Source organism: Artemia franciscana, chromosome 17 (genome assembly GCF_032884065.1).
Source record: "Artemia franciscana chromosome 17, ASM3288406v1, whole genome shotgun sequence".
Lineage (NCBI taxonomy): Eukaryota > Metazoa > Arthropoda > Branchiopoda > Anostraca > Artemiidae > Artemia > Artemia franciscana.
Genome location: NC_088879.1, coordinates 40,507,897 through 40,524,447, shown reverse-complemented (window position 1 = coordinate 40,524,447; position 16,551 = coordinate 40,507,897). Strand labels below are relative to the sequence as shown.

At 34.8% G+C, this 16,551-nt stretch overlaps 1 protein-coding gene across 1 annotated transcript in view; it reads left to right on the top strand.

The window, feature by feature from the left end:
* LOC136037586 (rho guanine nucleotide exchange factor 28-like) overlaps positions 1-16,551 on the top strand; it is a 330,822-nt gene that overhangs the window by 58,870 nt on the left and 255,401 nt on the right. Inside the window, exon 5 of the mRNA XM_065720307.1 lies at positions 10,687-10,756. Coding sequence (XP_065576379.1) covers positions 10,687-10,756 — 70 coding nt within the window. The remainder of the gene's footprint in view (positions 1-10,686; positions 10,757-16,551) is intronic.

Sequence of the window (16,551 nt, the reverse complement as noted above, 5' to 3'; positions counted from 1 at the left end):
GTGTGTCCTTCAATGTAGAAGAAATAGGAAGGCAAAGATACGTAAGGGACTTACAAGGCTCAATCAGAGTGTCGCCAATTTTAACGGAGATGTTAATTGAAAACTCATTTTTGAACCATTGAAGAAAAGAAGTTCTGTTTTAGATTCGTTGAAGGAAAGTCCGATCTGCTTGTATGCCTCTGCAAGTGAGTCGTAATTTTGTTGAAATAAAGATATCGAACAAGAAACATGAAGAATGTCATCAGCGAAGTTCAGCAGCGAAAGATTAATCCCACGGAAAAAGAACGACGGCTTTATTACTTGTTGTGCTTCGATGATAGCGTTATTAAACAGTGATGGTGAAGTTTTGCCACCTTGACGTACGCCTTTCTTGACACTCAGCATTTCTTTAGAAGGAAAAGTGCTGGACGGAGAGGAGATCAGGATGACAGCTGAGAACTTGTTGTACATACTGTAAACAGGGGAAATGATGCAAGAGGAAACACCTCGCTGAAGGGCTTTGAGTAGGATATGGCCATGGATGCCAGAATCGTAGGCTCTACTAACATCAAGCGCTCCAAAGACGAGAAGATCATCATTTTTATCTGCATCAATAAGAAGATTTGCAAGAACGCTGTGAACGTGTTCCCGTCCTGAGTGCTTTTTGAACCCGAACTGGTTGTCCGGAGTAGTGCATCGAAGTGCAATTTCATCAAAAATAAGGGATTCAAATAGCTTACAAAACGTAGTTGAAACAGTGATCGGACGATATGAAGCGCACTGGTCAGCTGGTTTACTTTTTTTGAGAATAGGATGGACCAATCCAACACCAAAGCTGTCTGGAACGATGCCAGTAACGAAAATCATTTGAAATAGCAGAGAAAGGTGCTCTAGGAGAAGATTGCTGGCAAAGCTTAAATGGGTACCAGATATACCATCGATGCCCTTAGATTTCTTTTTTCTTAACTTAACAATTTTGGAACGCATCAAGGACGGAGTGACCAGGACACCAATATCCTTAATTGCAAACTGAAGCTCCTTATCGAGGGCCTGGCAAAAGGTATTGTCTAGGTAGGAATTAGGGGCTGAAAATTGGTCTCTGAAGTAGTCGCACCAGTCTTTTCTGGCATGCAGGGTGGGCCATTGGAAGATTTGTTCTTAGTTCGAAGACGCCATAAAGCAGGAGGTGAATTATCGACAATCTCGCTGGTACGGGCAATTTCGTTAGCCTTATGCTGTGCGATGGCCTTGGAAAATTTACGTTTCGTGTAAATACGAACAGCGTTGACTATTCCGGAGCGCGGCTTCCCACAATCTGCCCATAATTGTAGCCAAAATTTTGCTGAATCACATGCGGCCAGGAGATTAGAATTATTCCGCCAGTTACGCACTTCCGTACCGTGGCGAATTTTGCGGACAGGAACTGCAGCTTTCTCAGCTGTATGGATAGCGTGCGTTATCTCAGAACAGTAGATGTTTAGTAGGATGGTTTTTTCCGAGTCTACTGTCATGTTCGGACAACAGAGAAGTGCGAATATGAATAATTAAAACGAAATTTGCATATTTATTTCTTTTGGCCAAACGGCATCCTCATAGTTTTGATCGAATGAGTAAGAGAAAAAAGGAGCGGGGGAGGAGGCCTTGTTGCCCTCCAATTTTTTGGTTACTTAAAAAGGCAACTAGAACTTTTAATTTTCTAGGAACGTTTTTACTAGTAAAAGATATACGTAACTTACGAATTAGCTTACGTAACGAACTTCTGTACTCGCATATTTTTATTACATATATGAGGTTCACCCCTCGTCAGTACTTCGCTCTTTACGCTAAAGCTTAAATTATGTCGCAATTCCTTAAGAATGACCCCTGAATCACAAAGGCCGTAGAATAAATAGTTGAAATAACTAAAAATACTTTAGCGTAAAGTACGAGGTATTAGGAGGAGGTGAACCCCTCATGTGCGTAATAATTTTTGTTTTGTTCTAGGTTTTAATACTGTTCTTACTGTCAGTTGAAAAAGCTTGTATTTTTTTTTTATTTCTTTTTAACCAAAGACAAAATTTAGGCATTGTGGCACGTTGTTTGATTTCCTAGAGGGGTGTTACAAGAAGAACACGAGTCTTTCACACTCATTGGTGAATGATATTTATCAGCAAAATTTGACCGAAAATTACTTTGGGCTAACCCACACTTGTGGGTGGGATTAAATAAAAATAGAACAACTTTTTTTTTAACTAAAAGTAAGGAGCGACATTAAAACTTAAAACAAACAGTGTATGTATATGAAAAGGGCTCTTCCTCCTCAACGCCCCGCCCTATACGCTAAAGTTTGACTCTTTCTCTTAACTCTACTTTTTAAAATAGTAAAAACTAAAAAGGTAAAGAGCGGGGTGTTAAGGAGGAAAAGTCCTTTTCATATACGGAATAATTTCTGTTCGTTTCAAGTTTTACTGTCGCTCCTTACTTTTAGTTAAAAAAAAACTTGTTTTTTTTATTTAATTTCTGGACATATTGAATTAAGGCATGTTTTGATCTTGGCTCTCCGCACATGAATAATTAAAACGAAATTTGAATATTAATTTTTTAGTTAAAAAACTTGTTTTTTTTATTTAATTTCTGGACATTTTTGAATTAATGCATGTTTTGATCTTGGCTGTCCACACATAAATAATTAAAACGAAATTTGAATATTAATTTTTTTTGGCTAAATGACTTTCTCATAGATTTAATCGGAAGATTTGAGAAAAAAAGGAGCGAGGAAGTAGACCTAGTTGCCCTCCAATTTGTTGATTGCTTAAAAAGGCAACTAAAATTTTTAATTTCTTACGAACGGTTTCATTAGCAAAAAATATACGTAACTTACGAATTAACTTACGTAACTAACTTCCATATTCGTATTTTTTTATTGTGTATATGAGAAGGCTCACCCCCTCGTCAATACCTCGCTCTTTACACTAAAGCTTAAATTTTATCCCAATTCCTTGAAAATGACCCCTGAATCACAAAGGCCGTAGAATAAATAGTTGAAATTACTAAAAATACTTTTGCGTATAGAGAGTGGTATTACGAGGAGGTAAAACCCTCATGTGCGTAATAATATCTGTTCGTTCTAAGTTTTAATGATGCTCCTTATTTTCAGTTGAAAAAAGTTTTCATATTTATTTTTTCATCGTTTTTTTTTTTAAATAATGCTAGAAAGTCCTGCGCTCTCTTCATTGAAATTCTCTTCCTCCATGACAAATTTCTTCATGGAAAGATCCTCCCACGTAACCCCCCATCAACTTCTCCCCCCTCCCCGAACCAAAAAATCCCCCTGAAAACGTCTGTACAATTTCCAATAGCCATTACTATATGTAAACACAGGTCAAAGTTTGTAACTTGCAGCCCTCCCATGGGGATTGTGGGGTAGTAACTCGTCTCCAAAGATATAGTTATTATGTTTTTCGACTATGGTGAATAAAATGGCTATCTCAGAATTTTGATCTGGTGACTTTGGGGAAAAAATGTGCGTGAGAGGTGACCTAGGTGCCCTCCATTTTTTTTGGTCACTTAAAAAGGGCACTAGAAATTTTAATTTCCATTAGAATGATCCCTCTTGTGACATTCTAGGACCACTGAGTCGATACGATCACCCCTGGGGAAAAAAACACGCATCCGTGATCTTTCTTCTGGCAAAAAAAATGTGAAATTCCACATTTTTGTAGATAGGAGCTTGAAACTTCTACAATAGGGTTCTCTGATATGCTGAATTTAATACTATTGAGCCAGGTCGCTCCTTACTACAGTTCGTGGTATAACATGAGGGTATCCTCTCTCATATTGCGTAGACTGTTCAAGACTGTTCAAAAAGACGTGTATTCTTTTCAGTAAAATTTTTATATTTGTTTATTAAAGATTTATTTATTTATTCAACATACTTTTTTTATATAAAATTTACTTATTAAATATTATTTAGTTTTCATTGAATAAATTTTATGTATTTGTTTATTAAAGATTTATTTAATTATTCAATATACTTTTTTTATGAAATTTACTTATTAAATTTTTAAAAAAGTTATTAATAAAACTCATTAAAATTTTTAATACTGGCCTAAATGGATACTTTCTGTATTTAAGACTCCCAACCCCAAGAGAAAGTTATCTGATTACCCCTTTACATCCTAAAAGTGGCTGAGGTTTACAACGATTCTAGCATACGCAAATAGATAATATAGACCGCAATCCGCGATTTAATACAACACGTTATGATTCACAATGGCACCATATCTTCCTATGTTCGACACTTAATTCACCAGTCTCTGGGGGGGGGGGAGTTGTTGATTAAGGTTGTATCACTCTGTAATGTTGGTGCAAGGTTATTTTAGTGACCTTCGAGGACTATTACGCTTATTCACTGAAATTTATTTATAAACTGGGGAAAAAATTATATAACATATAATTGCAGATAATTAGCTGTTTATAGTTGACTGGTGTATTTAAACACAAAAAAGTATGTTATGCTTGAAGTAGAACAATAAAGTTTTGGTAGTTGCAGTTGATTGGACTTGTTCAACCTTTCATGCTAAAAATATTCTTGGTAGCCTGTTTAGCTCTGCCCTGTTTAAATTTGGGGAATATTATTCGTCTTCACCAGAATTCACTTTGAAACTGGGAAAAAAATAATATGGTATATGATTAGGGATATATAATAATTATTTGTAGGAACTTTACCTGTTAATTAATCCGATTTCAAGTTATTTGAATTTGTGTATATAAAGCGGGATTAGTCAAAAATGTACTAATCCCGCATCAGATCTTCTTGTATCTTCTTGTATCAGCGGGAATGTGTAAATTTCTTATTTTAATTTTTAATTTTAAAATTAAAATTAAAAATTAAAATTAAATTTTAAAATTAAAATTAAATTAAATTAAATTTAAAATTTAATTTTAAAATTTTACCTTTAATTTTAAAATTTTAAATTAAATTTTAAATTTAATTTTTTAATTTTAGTTTGGATTTTCAGTCTTGCCATGTTAATACTACTGCAAAATCTCAGAGGGAAGTTAAGGTGTAGTCCTTTCTGTTTAGAGTTTGATTTATGCGTTATGTTAATACGTATTTATGCGTTATGTTTTAACCTGCGTATTATGTTTCGACCTTAATATTTGCAAATGTAAAGAAAGATTCATCTCCTAAATCTGATTTCTTTTTCTATCTCTTAAGAATGAGGGATGGCCATTACTCTTATTTTCCTTGGCATTTTCGATTTTTTACTTTCTTTCTTCACTTCCTCTTGAAATATGTAACTAATTTTGAATAGTAAAAGTGGTGAAAATAGAAAGGAAAAATGGTGTTTCACATTAATAGTGCTCTCGCACCCTTAGCTTGGGTTTCGATTCGGGGAAGGGGAATAGACATTTCGAGGGGTGTCCTGCATTTCGAAGATGGTGTTGCGTCACCTGCAGAAAATTTGTTTTCAGCGATAGTGAAACACACGCAATTTATGCGGTTTTAGTAGTGCAGTGGGACACTCAAACCCAGAATCTGTTCCTGGGCTTACGGTTTTGATGCTGGTCACCAAAACTGGTTTTGGCGCTGGATTCACGGTACGGTCACGGTGTAAATATTATAAGTTATGAATTTAAAGTTTAAGTGGATGTTTGTAAAATGAATATGATTGAACCGCACAGAAAGAAAACTTTTCCTACAAAATGTTGCGACTCAGAAACTTTTTGTCCTTTTCACTGGTTCAATATTTCTCACGAAAGAACCAATCAGATTTTAAAAAAGGTAAAACTATTTGTCACTCCAATAATCGATTTTTCTTGTCATCATAGATAATAATATCGTAGATAATAATATCTCATAATATTATAGCTTATGCACGTGCATCCTCATGTAGTTACTCGGCTTCCTTCTTTTGACAAGTTTGCTTATTGATTGCGTACCCGCAGGGGGGAGGAGGGAAGGGGCCATGCCCTTCCTTGAATTTGGGGACTGTATAGTAATTATAAGGAAACCAAAGAAATAGAGCAGAGTTAGGGAAAGCCATGAAATAGTGTGTGTTGGCCTATGGATGGCTGCCTGACAATAATTTTGGATCCTTAATAAAGATTAAATAAAAAACTAGTTTTTTTAACTGAAAGTAAGGAGCGACATTAAAACTTAAAACGAACAGAAATTACTCCGTGTATGTAAGGGGCTGTTCCCTTCTCAACGTCCCGCTCTATACGCTAAAGTTTGAATCTTTCTCTCAATTCTACTTTATTAAATAGTAAAAAACTTTAGCGTAAAGAGCGGGGCGTTGAGAAGGGAACAGCCCCTTTCATACACGAAGTAATTTCTTTTCTGAGACGCCTACAGTTTACAGCCGACATCGGATCTGGGTGTACGAAGACTCATTCGACGCGGAATTCTCCGAGTAATTTTCCTGGAAAGTTTCGTCGGAAAATCTTAACCCCCCGATTTTCTAGCTTAGAAAAACCCATTTCCCCATTGAAGGTAAAATTAAAACTTTAATTTTAAAGTTAATATTAAAACTAAATAGTTAATATTAAAGGTAATATTAAAACTTTATTAAGCAGTAAAAAAACTGAAAACATGGAACAGAAAACAACAGAAGATGCAGGAAAGACTCCTGCCGCGGAACGAGGAGGGCATGCAGGGAGTCTGACCTTGCCCCATCTGAAATTTTGGAAGAAGAAAATGATGAATATTTTTGAAAGTTTTGTTTGATACCTTTTACTTTTGATTATAACAGGTCCCTAATCAGTTACTATTACCCAATTTTACGGGCAGGCCGAGTAAGACAACACCAGTGCGCCGACTGAATCCATCTGTGAAGACGAATTCTTTCATGTAGTAAATAGCTCAGTCGTATCAGTGGCAAATCAGGTCCCAAAAATCAGGTGCAGACGTCTTAGTACACCAGAAAACATATTCGTCCATTCTATAAAAAAAAACACTTTTTTAGTCAAGATTTTTTTAAACCTATTTTTATTTTTAAGTAAAAGTTAAAAATTTTAAACAGTTAGGAAGTTTGAAATATTTCTACCCTTTGAAAAAAAAAAATTATGTCCCTTTTCACGATACGGCTAGTGATCATTTTAGTGACACTGCAAAAAAAAATCGCAGACCTTTTAAAAATAAAAATATTTTATTTTTTTTTAGCTCAAATTGTACGGAATTGAATGAACTTTCTTTTCGAATATGAAAAAAAAAAGTTTGTTACCTTGAATAGATTTCGAGTTTTTAACCTTTTTTGAGATATTTGTCGAATTTACAGCACTTATTGTGAAACTGCAGTAAATAGAGAAAAAAATAGTGTTTTTTTCAATTTAAAAATCATATTCTTGTAGATCTAGGTCTCATCTTTCGATTGATATAACTTTACGTCGGATTCCTCAATCCAATAATTCGCAAAAAAAATCCTGAATCGTCACACTTAGTTATAGGCTAAATTTGGCGTTTTTGGCCTATATCTCAGAAACGCCCCAACGGCGAACATGCGCCCTACGATATTCTTTTTCAGCATGGTCGACTACCCTAGGATCCGTCCTCAGCATTTTTGTACCTTCCGGCGTGGGTGGGTGCACGATACAGAATCTGGCACCCTGACTATAATGTTCTCTTGTGATAAACAATTTTGTTTGAACCTGTTCATTTTACTCAATTGACTTTGAGTATCCATCAGATCGTGGTTATGAATTGTAAGTTAGGAGCAACCTCGCTCAATAGTAGATAGAACAACTAAAAAAAACGGAATGTAACAAAAAATTGGCTTATTATGCTGGTTCTAAATATATAAGTTTTATTGAGTTTAGGGTTACCCATAGAAGGCTACGAGTCTCAAAAAATATGCCTGATTTTCGAAAAAGAGAGAAACACACCCTAAAAGTCATATAACTGTAATGTAAATCACACCATCAGATTCAGCCTATCAGAAAAGCCTACTGTAGAATTTTCAAGCTCCTCTCTGCAAAAATACGGAATGCTGTATTTATTTATTTTTGTTTTTGCTAGAAGAAAGATCATGGAAGCGTATTTTCTTCAAGGGTGATCGAATCGATTTAGTGGTCCTAGAATATCGGAAGAGAGTTTTAGTGCCTTTTTAAGTGACCAAAATAATTGAGGGTAACTAGGTCCCCTCAAACGTCTCTTTTTTCTCAAAATCATTCGATTAAAATTTTGAGATAGCCATTTTGTTCAGCTTAGTTGAAAGGCCGAACAACTATACCTTTAGAGATAACAAGACCGCCCCCACAGCCACTGGGGGAAGGTCTTCAAGTTACAAAATGTGTCCATTGTTTAGACACAGGCATGTATTTGTTATTGGGATGTATGGATACATTTTTCAGATGGGGAAGGTGGGACGAATTTACTGTTGGGGGGGATTTTCCATGGTAAGGGAAGTTTCAAGGAGGGGGGTAAATTTTCAGGGTAAATTTATAATGTTATTATAAAGTTACGTCATGATGTACTACTTTTTTTTTTACAAGTGCTAATTAATTTCAGTATTATTAATTTATATTGTTGTGTCCAATGCCAAGAGGCTGATAAAAAAAAAAAAAAAAATTCTGAAGGGGGTTACCTTACCCTTAAAACTCTCTTAATAAATTCAATTTCTCGTAGAATACGGTAAATTATGTCAAGCAAAAATAACTAGGTGACGTTGCTGTGAAAGTCCAGCCTAGTAACTCTTTTTGAAAGCAAAAGCCACTTCTCATTCTAGAGGCTTTCTATAAATAAAAGATTCCTTGTATAAACAGGAAGCTTTTATTTATTTAAGCAACAGTTTGTCAAACAAAAAACGAGCTTTTTTCAACTCGGATCCGAAACAAAAGCGAACCAAATATTCTCCCGCTGAAGACAATTTTATTTTTCTTTGGTTGCGTCAAATCTACCTACCGAAGCGAAAATTGACTCCTCAGAACCCCGGTAAACAGTTTTTGCTCAATAGGTGTATATAAGGTATTTCATAAGGAGTAAGAGAGACCAGCTCTGCGTTCAATGAGCATAATTGTAGTTGGTTTTTGTAATTTTTGGCGTTCAATAGGCAATTGCAATTTCCTAACTAAACTCGACACAATTAATTATTGCTTATTTTGCTTCAAAGCTCAACAAGCTGCAATTCGTCCTTTTACAAGTTAAGTAATGAAAAAAAGTTTTTCAACTGAAAGTAAACAGCAATATTAAAAACAGAACGAACAGATATTAATCCGTATATGAGGGGGGCTGCTACTTCCTCAACCCTCGCTCTGTACGCTGAAGACTTAAAGTCTTCTAACAATAATTCTTATTCAAGTTCAACGGCCCTTGTGTTTGAGCTGTCACAAATTCAAAGCTCAGTACATAGAGCGATAGCTGTAGAAGGATAGCCCTCCTCGTATATGGATTAATTCCTGTGTGTTTAAAGTTTTGAAGTTACTTCTTACTTTCAGATGAAAAACTTTTTTTGTTTAATTTTTGACCGTTTTTCAAATCATGCTAGGAAATCTCCCCCCTCTCCTTGTGAAAAATTTCCCCTGGAAAATCTTCCCAAGAAACTTTATCTCCACGGGGAATTCTCCCTGTGAGAACTCCCCCCCCGCTCTCCACAGTAAATACTCCCAAAATTTTTCGTATGTTTCCCAATAAAAAATACAATGTTTAAACACTGAAGAAATTGTATAACTTACAGCCTTTTCCCCTGCAAATTCGGGGGACCCATGTCATCCCCACATGTATACTTATAGACCATTCAACTATGCTGAATCAAATTCCTATCTCAAACTTTGATCAGATGTCATTGGGGGAAAGGGGGGCGTAGGAAAAAGGGTAGTTCTCCTCCATTCTTTTTAGTTGCTCAAAAGGCGCGCTAGAACTTTTGAATTCTTTGAGCTTCTGAATTTAAATGAACCTTCTCCCGACATCCGACGACCATGGCTTGATACGGTCACCCCTGAGTAAAAAAAAAAACAACAACAAAAAAGCGGGAGCAAAGAACATTTATCCGTGATCATCATTTTGGCAAAAATATAAGATTCCACATAGATAGGAGCTTGAAACCTGTATATAAGGGTTTTCTGATACGCTGAATCTGATGATGGGATTTTTACTAAGATTGCTTGACTTTTTGGGTGTCTCTCCCACTTTTTAAAAAATCAAGCAAATTATTTCAGGCACATTGCTTTTTATGGGTAACAGCAGTAAACTAACCAATGAATTTTGTATATTTGGAATCATTATAAAAAGTCAACACTTTTGATGTATCAATTGTTATCGAAATTCTGTTTTTTAGAGTTTTGTTTACTATTGGGTCCAGTTGCTCCTTACTTACAGTCCGCTACAACGAACTCTTTGATAGAAAATTCTTGGTACATTTATCTAACAACATGAACCAACATTGTTCCGATTATTTTCAAACAGGCTTGCAAAATTTGTTAAACTACTCATACAAGAAATTCATTTTGTTGTTCAAACCGCATTCAATAGCGCGTAAGTAATTAGTTCGTGGGTAATTGATATCAGGAAGCGGAAAGATTTAATACCAAATCATATAATAAAACCCTCTATACCATGTAGTGATATGAAGCAATATTGTCCAATTGTATATACTTAGAAAAAGATGTTTTCCATTATGGTCCAAGTTTTACCAATCAACGTCGGTAAAGTTCTTATTTTTGGTTTCTTAAGAACTCTGAATATATGAAGTAGATCTTTAATATTATAATTTTAATTCTTATTTATAGATGAGGTTGATAGTGTTAGAAGAAAATGGGAAAATGAACATCCGAAGACGGAACAAAAGAAACAGCGAAGGTAATTATTTTTTTCTCCTTTAGCCATAATACCTGCGAATTATTTATACGTTAAGAAAAGAAACAGCTTTTAGGCTATATATGTTGTTTAGATATATCTGATAATTGTAGACACTACATCGAATATATTTATGGAAATTGAATCCCATAGACTTGTCGGTTTTGCACTCTGGGCCGGCAACAAAGTGGGTAAGCGGCTCCTATAACACCCGCCTTTTCCATGCCAACTTTTTAGTAGAATGGTAGAAATGTTGCACCTCGTATGAGTTGGTCATGCAAGAGCTTCAAATCTGTATAATTGCAGGTTGAACTTGGGTCCTTGGCTCCCCCAGTAACGTTCCTCTCACATACCGCTAACTCTAAAGCAAAAAGATACGTATGTGACACCTCTCAATTATTATTATTATTGGAGATTGAAAGTGGGACCCTGCCCCGGCCCTCAACACCAATCACCTCCAGTTCCAATTCATGGACGTTATCTATGGTAATTACTGAACCTGCAAGGTTGATGTAAGTTGTGTTTCATAACAGGAGGATGTAGAGCAATCAGTCTTTGAGATAAAAAAAAAGTATCAGTCTCTTGAAGATTTATTGGTGGCTGTTATTGATCTAGTGTTGTCATGGATGAAGATTGACATTAATAATAATAAACTACTTCTAAGCTAAGTCTATTGTGAAGCTTAACGTGCCACCAGGACAAAACTCAATAAAATTGATTTCGGAAGAGATAAATTGTTTGGCTGTTCGCCGGAGTAATATAGAAGAACTTTTGATCTCTGTTTTTTTTTCTTAGCTCCCACTAAAAGAAATTCATTTAGATGTATGTTACATGTGGTGATAACAAATGTAAGGCTAATGTAGTGTTTCAAATATAGTCATCCAAAATTCAAATATACTAAGCGCGTGTTTCAAAAATGGGCCAGTGCCCCAACAATAGGCGAAATTATTGCTACAAATGTTATTAGCACTACTAAGCTAAGTCTATTGTAAAGCTGAATTTACTGCCAGGATAGTCTCAAAATTTAGTTTGGTAGGGAGCAATTGTTTCGCTAAAAAATTCGCCTGGGTATTATAGAATTTCTTTTGATTTTCTATGCTTTTTCTTAATCCTTGGATCCCATTACAAAAAGTTTCTTTTGGTACGGTTAGGCAAAAGTATTGCTACTAAGCACTTTTAGTACTACTAAGCTAAGTCTATTGTAAATCTGAATTCGCTACCGGAATAAAGTCTCAAAAAAAGTCTCAAAGGCTGGAAGTGGTTTGCTAAAAAATTTCGCCGGAGTGAAAGATTGCACTTTTGATTTCTATTGTTTGTTTTTAGTTCTTGTTTTAATCATTGGCTTGTGCGAAAGAATGGTCGTAAAAATGTATGTTCCCTATGTTGATAACAAAGATTACAATAAAGTTCCAAAAAATCCAATCACATTAATTACGTATTTCGAAAATAGGCCTGTGCCCAAAGCAATGCCTTGGTAGCAGAATATTGTTTTCTTCTGGAACGTCCAGGGCCCGTTCTATAGCTTTTTGCACCCTAGGCCAAAGCATTGCTATTAAATACTAGTAGAACTACTAAGCTAAGTCTGTCGTAAATCTTAACCTGCCCCCAGAACAAAGTGTCCAAATTTATTTTGGAAAAGAGAAATTATTATATATATATATATGAAATTATTATATATATGAAATTATCGCTTGGCTAAAATTTTCGCCGGAATAATATAGAAGCACTTCCGGCTTTTATTGTTTTTCCTTTGTTTGTGTTCTTTTTTTTTTATCTTTTGTTCCCATAAGAAAAGGTCTTCTAAATATTTATGTTCTTTGTGTAAGTTCGGCGTTTTATTTTATTAATTTGAAAACTTTTCCCACAAAATAAGTTTTTCAAAGAAAAATAAAGAACTTCTTCAACTAAAAAAGAGCAGAAATAAAATCAAATAATATACCAAGCATAAAACTACCACAAATCACCATCAATAAATAAATGAAACCCGAAACAAACATAAGCTACAATAAATAACCGAGTCAAACTCAAAACAAGCAGAAATTAACTTGAATTGGACCGACAATTCCCATGCTTTTTCAAGACAGGAACATAATTTTCACTCTACTAAAAAAAAAAAAAAACAAAAAAAAAAAAAAAACTAAAACTAATGAATGTGCGTTGTCAGTTTAATATACATATTTGCCGATATTTGTTCCTTAAAGTCCTAATGGTTTTGATTTATTAAAGTGAAGAAAGTGCAAACGTACAATATGTATTTTTTTTTCCCTCTGAAGTTTATGCGACCAACCCTTCGTAAAACCTTATTATGTTAATAATTGGCATCAAGTATAAGCTATAGTCCTTGCCCTGTGGGCTGCGGGGGGTGGGGGGGGGTGTCGTCCCCAAAGAAATAATTACTGTACCTTTCAACTGTGTTGAACAAAATGGCTATCTCAAAATTGCTATTGGATGTGTTCGGGGAGATAATGGGCGTGGGGGTACTGGTTGCTCTCCAATCACTTTTGACTCTTAAAAACACTAGAACTTTCAATTTTCAATCGACTGGGTCCCTTTGGAAGTTTTTACAATTCCATCTATGCGAAGTGCCTTTGTCAGAAAAAAAGAATAATGCACTGTGCCCACATCGCTCTTTACTTTGGATTTTTACTTTTTTTTTTTTTTTTTTTTTTTTTTATTATAGATAGAAAAAACACCAAGTTAAAAATGTTTTCAGATATGCTGAAGTAGAAAAAAATTCCTAGTTATACTTATAGCTAGTTATAGTCTTGTCGCAGGATCGAATGTTTCACAGAAAACATGATTATTAAACATGCAAAATCTCCTGTTTTTCGGACATGCAACCGCATCCCTGTTGAAACAAAGAAATAATCAATCCAATTTCATGAAAATTTACCACTCCTAATGTCACCACTGTAGAGAGATATAAATTCCTATACAGTGAATACCTCTAACAAGTCATCACTGCAATAAGCCACTTGAGGCCAACACTGCTGTGCACACTCCTTCTCCGCCTCTTTCTATTCACTGCTTCACTGTTTGTAAAACTGCTCAAGTCTGTAAAAAGCACTTTGATAGTCATAATTTAATTACAAATTACATAAGTATATTTTTTTGTTGACATTGAGTGGGAGGGAAGGGGTATAACGAAAATCATGAAGCCCAGCTCGTGTGTTTTTATGCAGGCCTGCTTAGAGTATCAAGGATGGTGAAAATCAATTTTGAATATTTGAACTGGCTAAGTTGAAACATGCACAACCATATTGAATATTGGATGTTGTGTTATTGTATGTTGGATATTAGTAAGAAAAAAAACTTGGGGTTTATGTTTTTTATGGGTGTATGTTTTTAGGTCAGGCTTACAGGTGATTTCCCCTAGACTCAGTACTTTTGAAGTACCAAGAATAGTGAAAAGGAAATCCGGATGTTTGAATGGATTAAGTAGAAATTTAAATAACCATGCATATTATAAAAAGCTAGGAAATATTTGGGATTTAATTTTTAATAAAAAGGTCTCCATTTGCAGTTTTTGGTAATAGAAGCATAGTAAAAAAAAAGATGAAAAATTGGCAAAGTAATCTAAATGACATCATTTTATTAGATCCCAAAAAGGGGTTACGTCAGATTAGCCTCTAACCCGGACTATATGTTTTGGCTTTTCTACAATTAAACCATTAATTCTACAATTAATCCACAATTAATACCTTTATTGACCAAGCATCTTAAGAAGCAGCTTTCCTTTGAAGGGGTAGCTGTCTTTTAAAGCAACAAGACTCTAGAAAAAAAAAAATGGAATCAACAGATTAGTTGCGTTTGAATTTTTACGGACGAAAGGTGTCGTCGAATTTGACTAATTAATTTGGCTTCCCTTGGACATGGCAACCCTGACCAAAATGTGCTATTGTCCTAAACACTTTATAATTCTGGAACAACCAAATGAAAAATTTTCGAGAATCAAGGTTTTCAGGCATGAATTAACCTAAGATGGGTCCAGGGTACAAAAGATGGGTACTTATTTATTAGCCAGTACGCACTTGAGAATTTGGATGTACAGGTACGGGGTTGAAACAACTGAGGCGCTTGGGATATATATAGTTAAGGCCTCATTCAAGTGCTGGTCTATATTAATCACTAATTTAGGAAAACAGTCTTCCTTTTCTCCTTCTGTCTCTCTTTTTTTTGTGTTTGTGCTGTTGCATTGGTGATTTCTCTTTTCATGATATATATATATATATATATATATATATATATATATATATATATATATATATATATATATAAAATTTGGGCTGTATATTTGCACATTAGGGGAGTTGGGGGTTAAGTATAGCGGGGCTGCATGCAAAATGTAACCTAAACTAACCAAAATACCAACTAAATATTTATTGAAATATAGCTACAATGTAGTTTTCCACTGAGCCGAAGCTAATTGTCTCCGTATGCGAGCAGCAATAAACCGGTTATTGTCGGATTCTATAGATCCAAATTCTCGAGTTTTTACTGGCTAACAGATAAGTACCAAAAATTATTCTGTTTTGATGTAGTTGGTATGCTATGTCAGATGCAATATGCCTGAATCATATTATATTGCATATTATACATATCCATATTAATATTATATATTGCATATTATTACATATCACATATTAGTATTACATCAGCATTGGAAGTTGTAATCTCTCGGTTCATATTTGCTGATTTAGCTTATATTTACCTAGCCCGAAGAAAGCAATTGTTAATGTATCCATGTCTACAAATCAAATTATCCTTGGTCAACCAATATAGATATTGGGATTTTAATTCTTATATGCAAGCGTTTGCGCTTTGCTATGGCAACAGATCAGATAAGAATAATATTAAAGAAAAGATTAAAAGAATAAAATCTTTTCCATATATACTTTATTCCAAAAGAATGTAGTCCAGAACAAAAAATCAAACAGATCGTGGTAATAAACTGTAAGTAAGTAGCGACCCGGCTCAATAGTAACCGAACTCTAAAAATGCAACTTTGATAACAATAGGTACCTAAAAAAATTGACTTATTATGCTGATTCCAATTATATAAGATTCATTAAGTTTAGTATTATCCATCAAAAGCTACAAGCCTCATAAAATTTGCCTGATTTTCATAAAAGGGAAAACTACACCCCCTAAAAGTCAAGGAATCATAATGAAAATCGTATCAGATTTAGCGTATCAGACAACTTTATTGTAGAGATTTCTAACTCCCATCTGCAAAAATGCGGAGTCAATAGTCCCATTCAATATCGGAAGAGGACTCATTCAAAAGGAAATTAAAAGCTCTAGTTCCATTTTTAAGTGTCCAAAAAGATTGGATGGCCACTTGCCCCCCTCCCACTTTCCTTTTTTCCCAAAGTTGTCCGATCAAAATCTTGAGATAGCCATTTTGTTCAGCATAGTTGAAAGATCCTCTAACTATGCTTGTGGAGATAACATGACCCACACGGCCCCTGGGGAAAGGTCTGTAAGTCATGAATTTTTACTAGGGGTGGGAGTTGGGGCATGATTTTAAAAACAACCAGAAATTCAAATCTTTTTCAAATGGAGGTGTGGTAAGAAACATTTTTATGGCGTAGTTATCCGCAAGAAATTTTCCGGGGTAATTTTTAGTGAGAATGGAATTGTCTGAAGGGGGAGGGGGTGTTTTATTCCTAGCTGAAAGTATTTTACTTGGAAGGAACTTTCCATGAAGGATTTTTCGTGGGAAAAAATCTCCATGGAGGGGTAGCCAGATTTCCTGACATGATTCAAAAAGGATCAGAAATTAAATAAAAAAATAA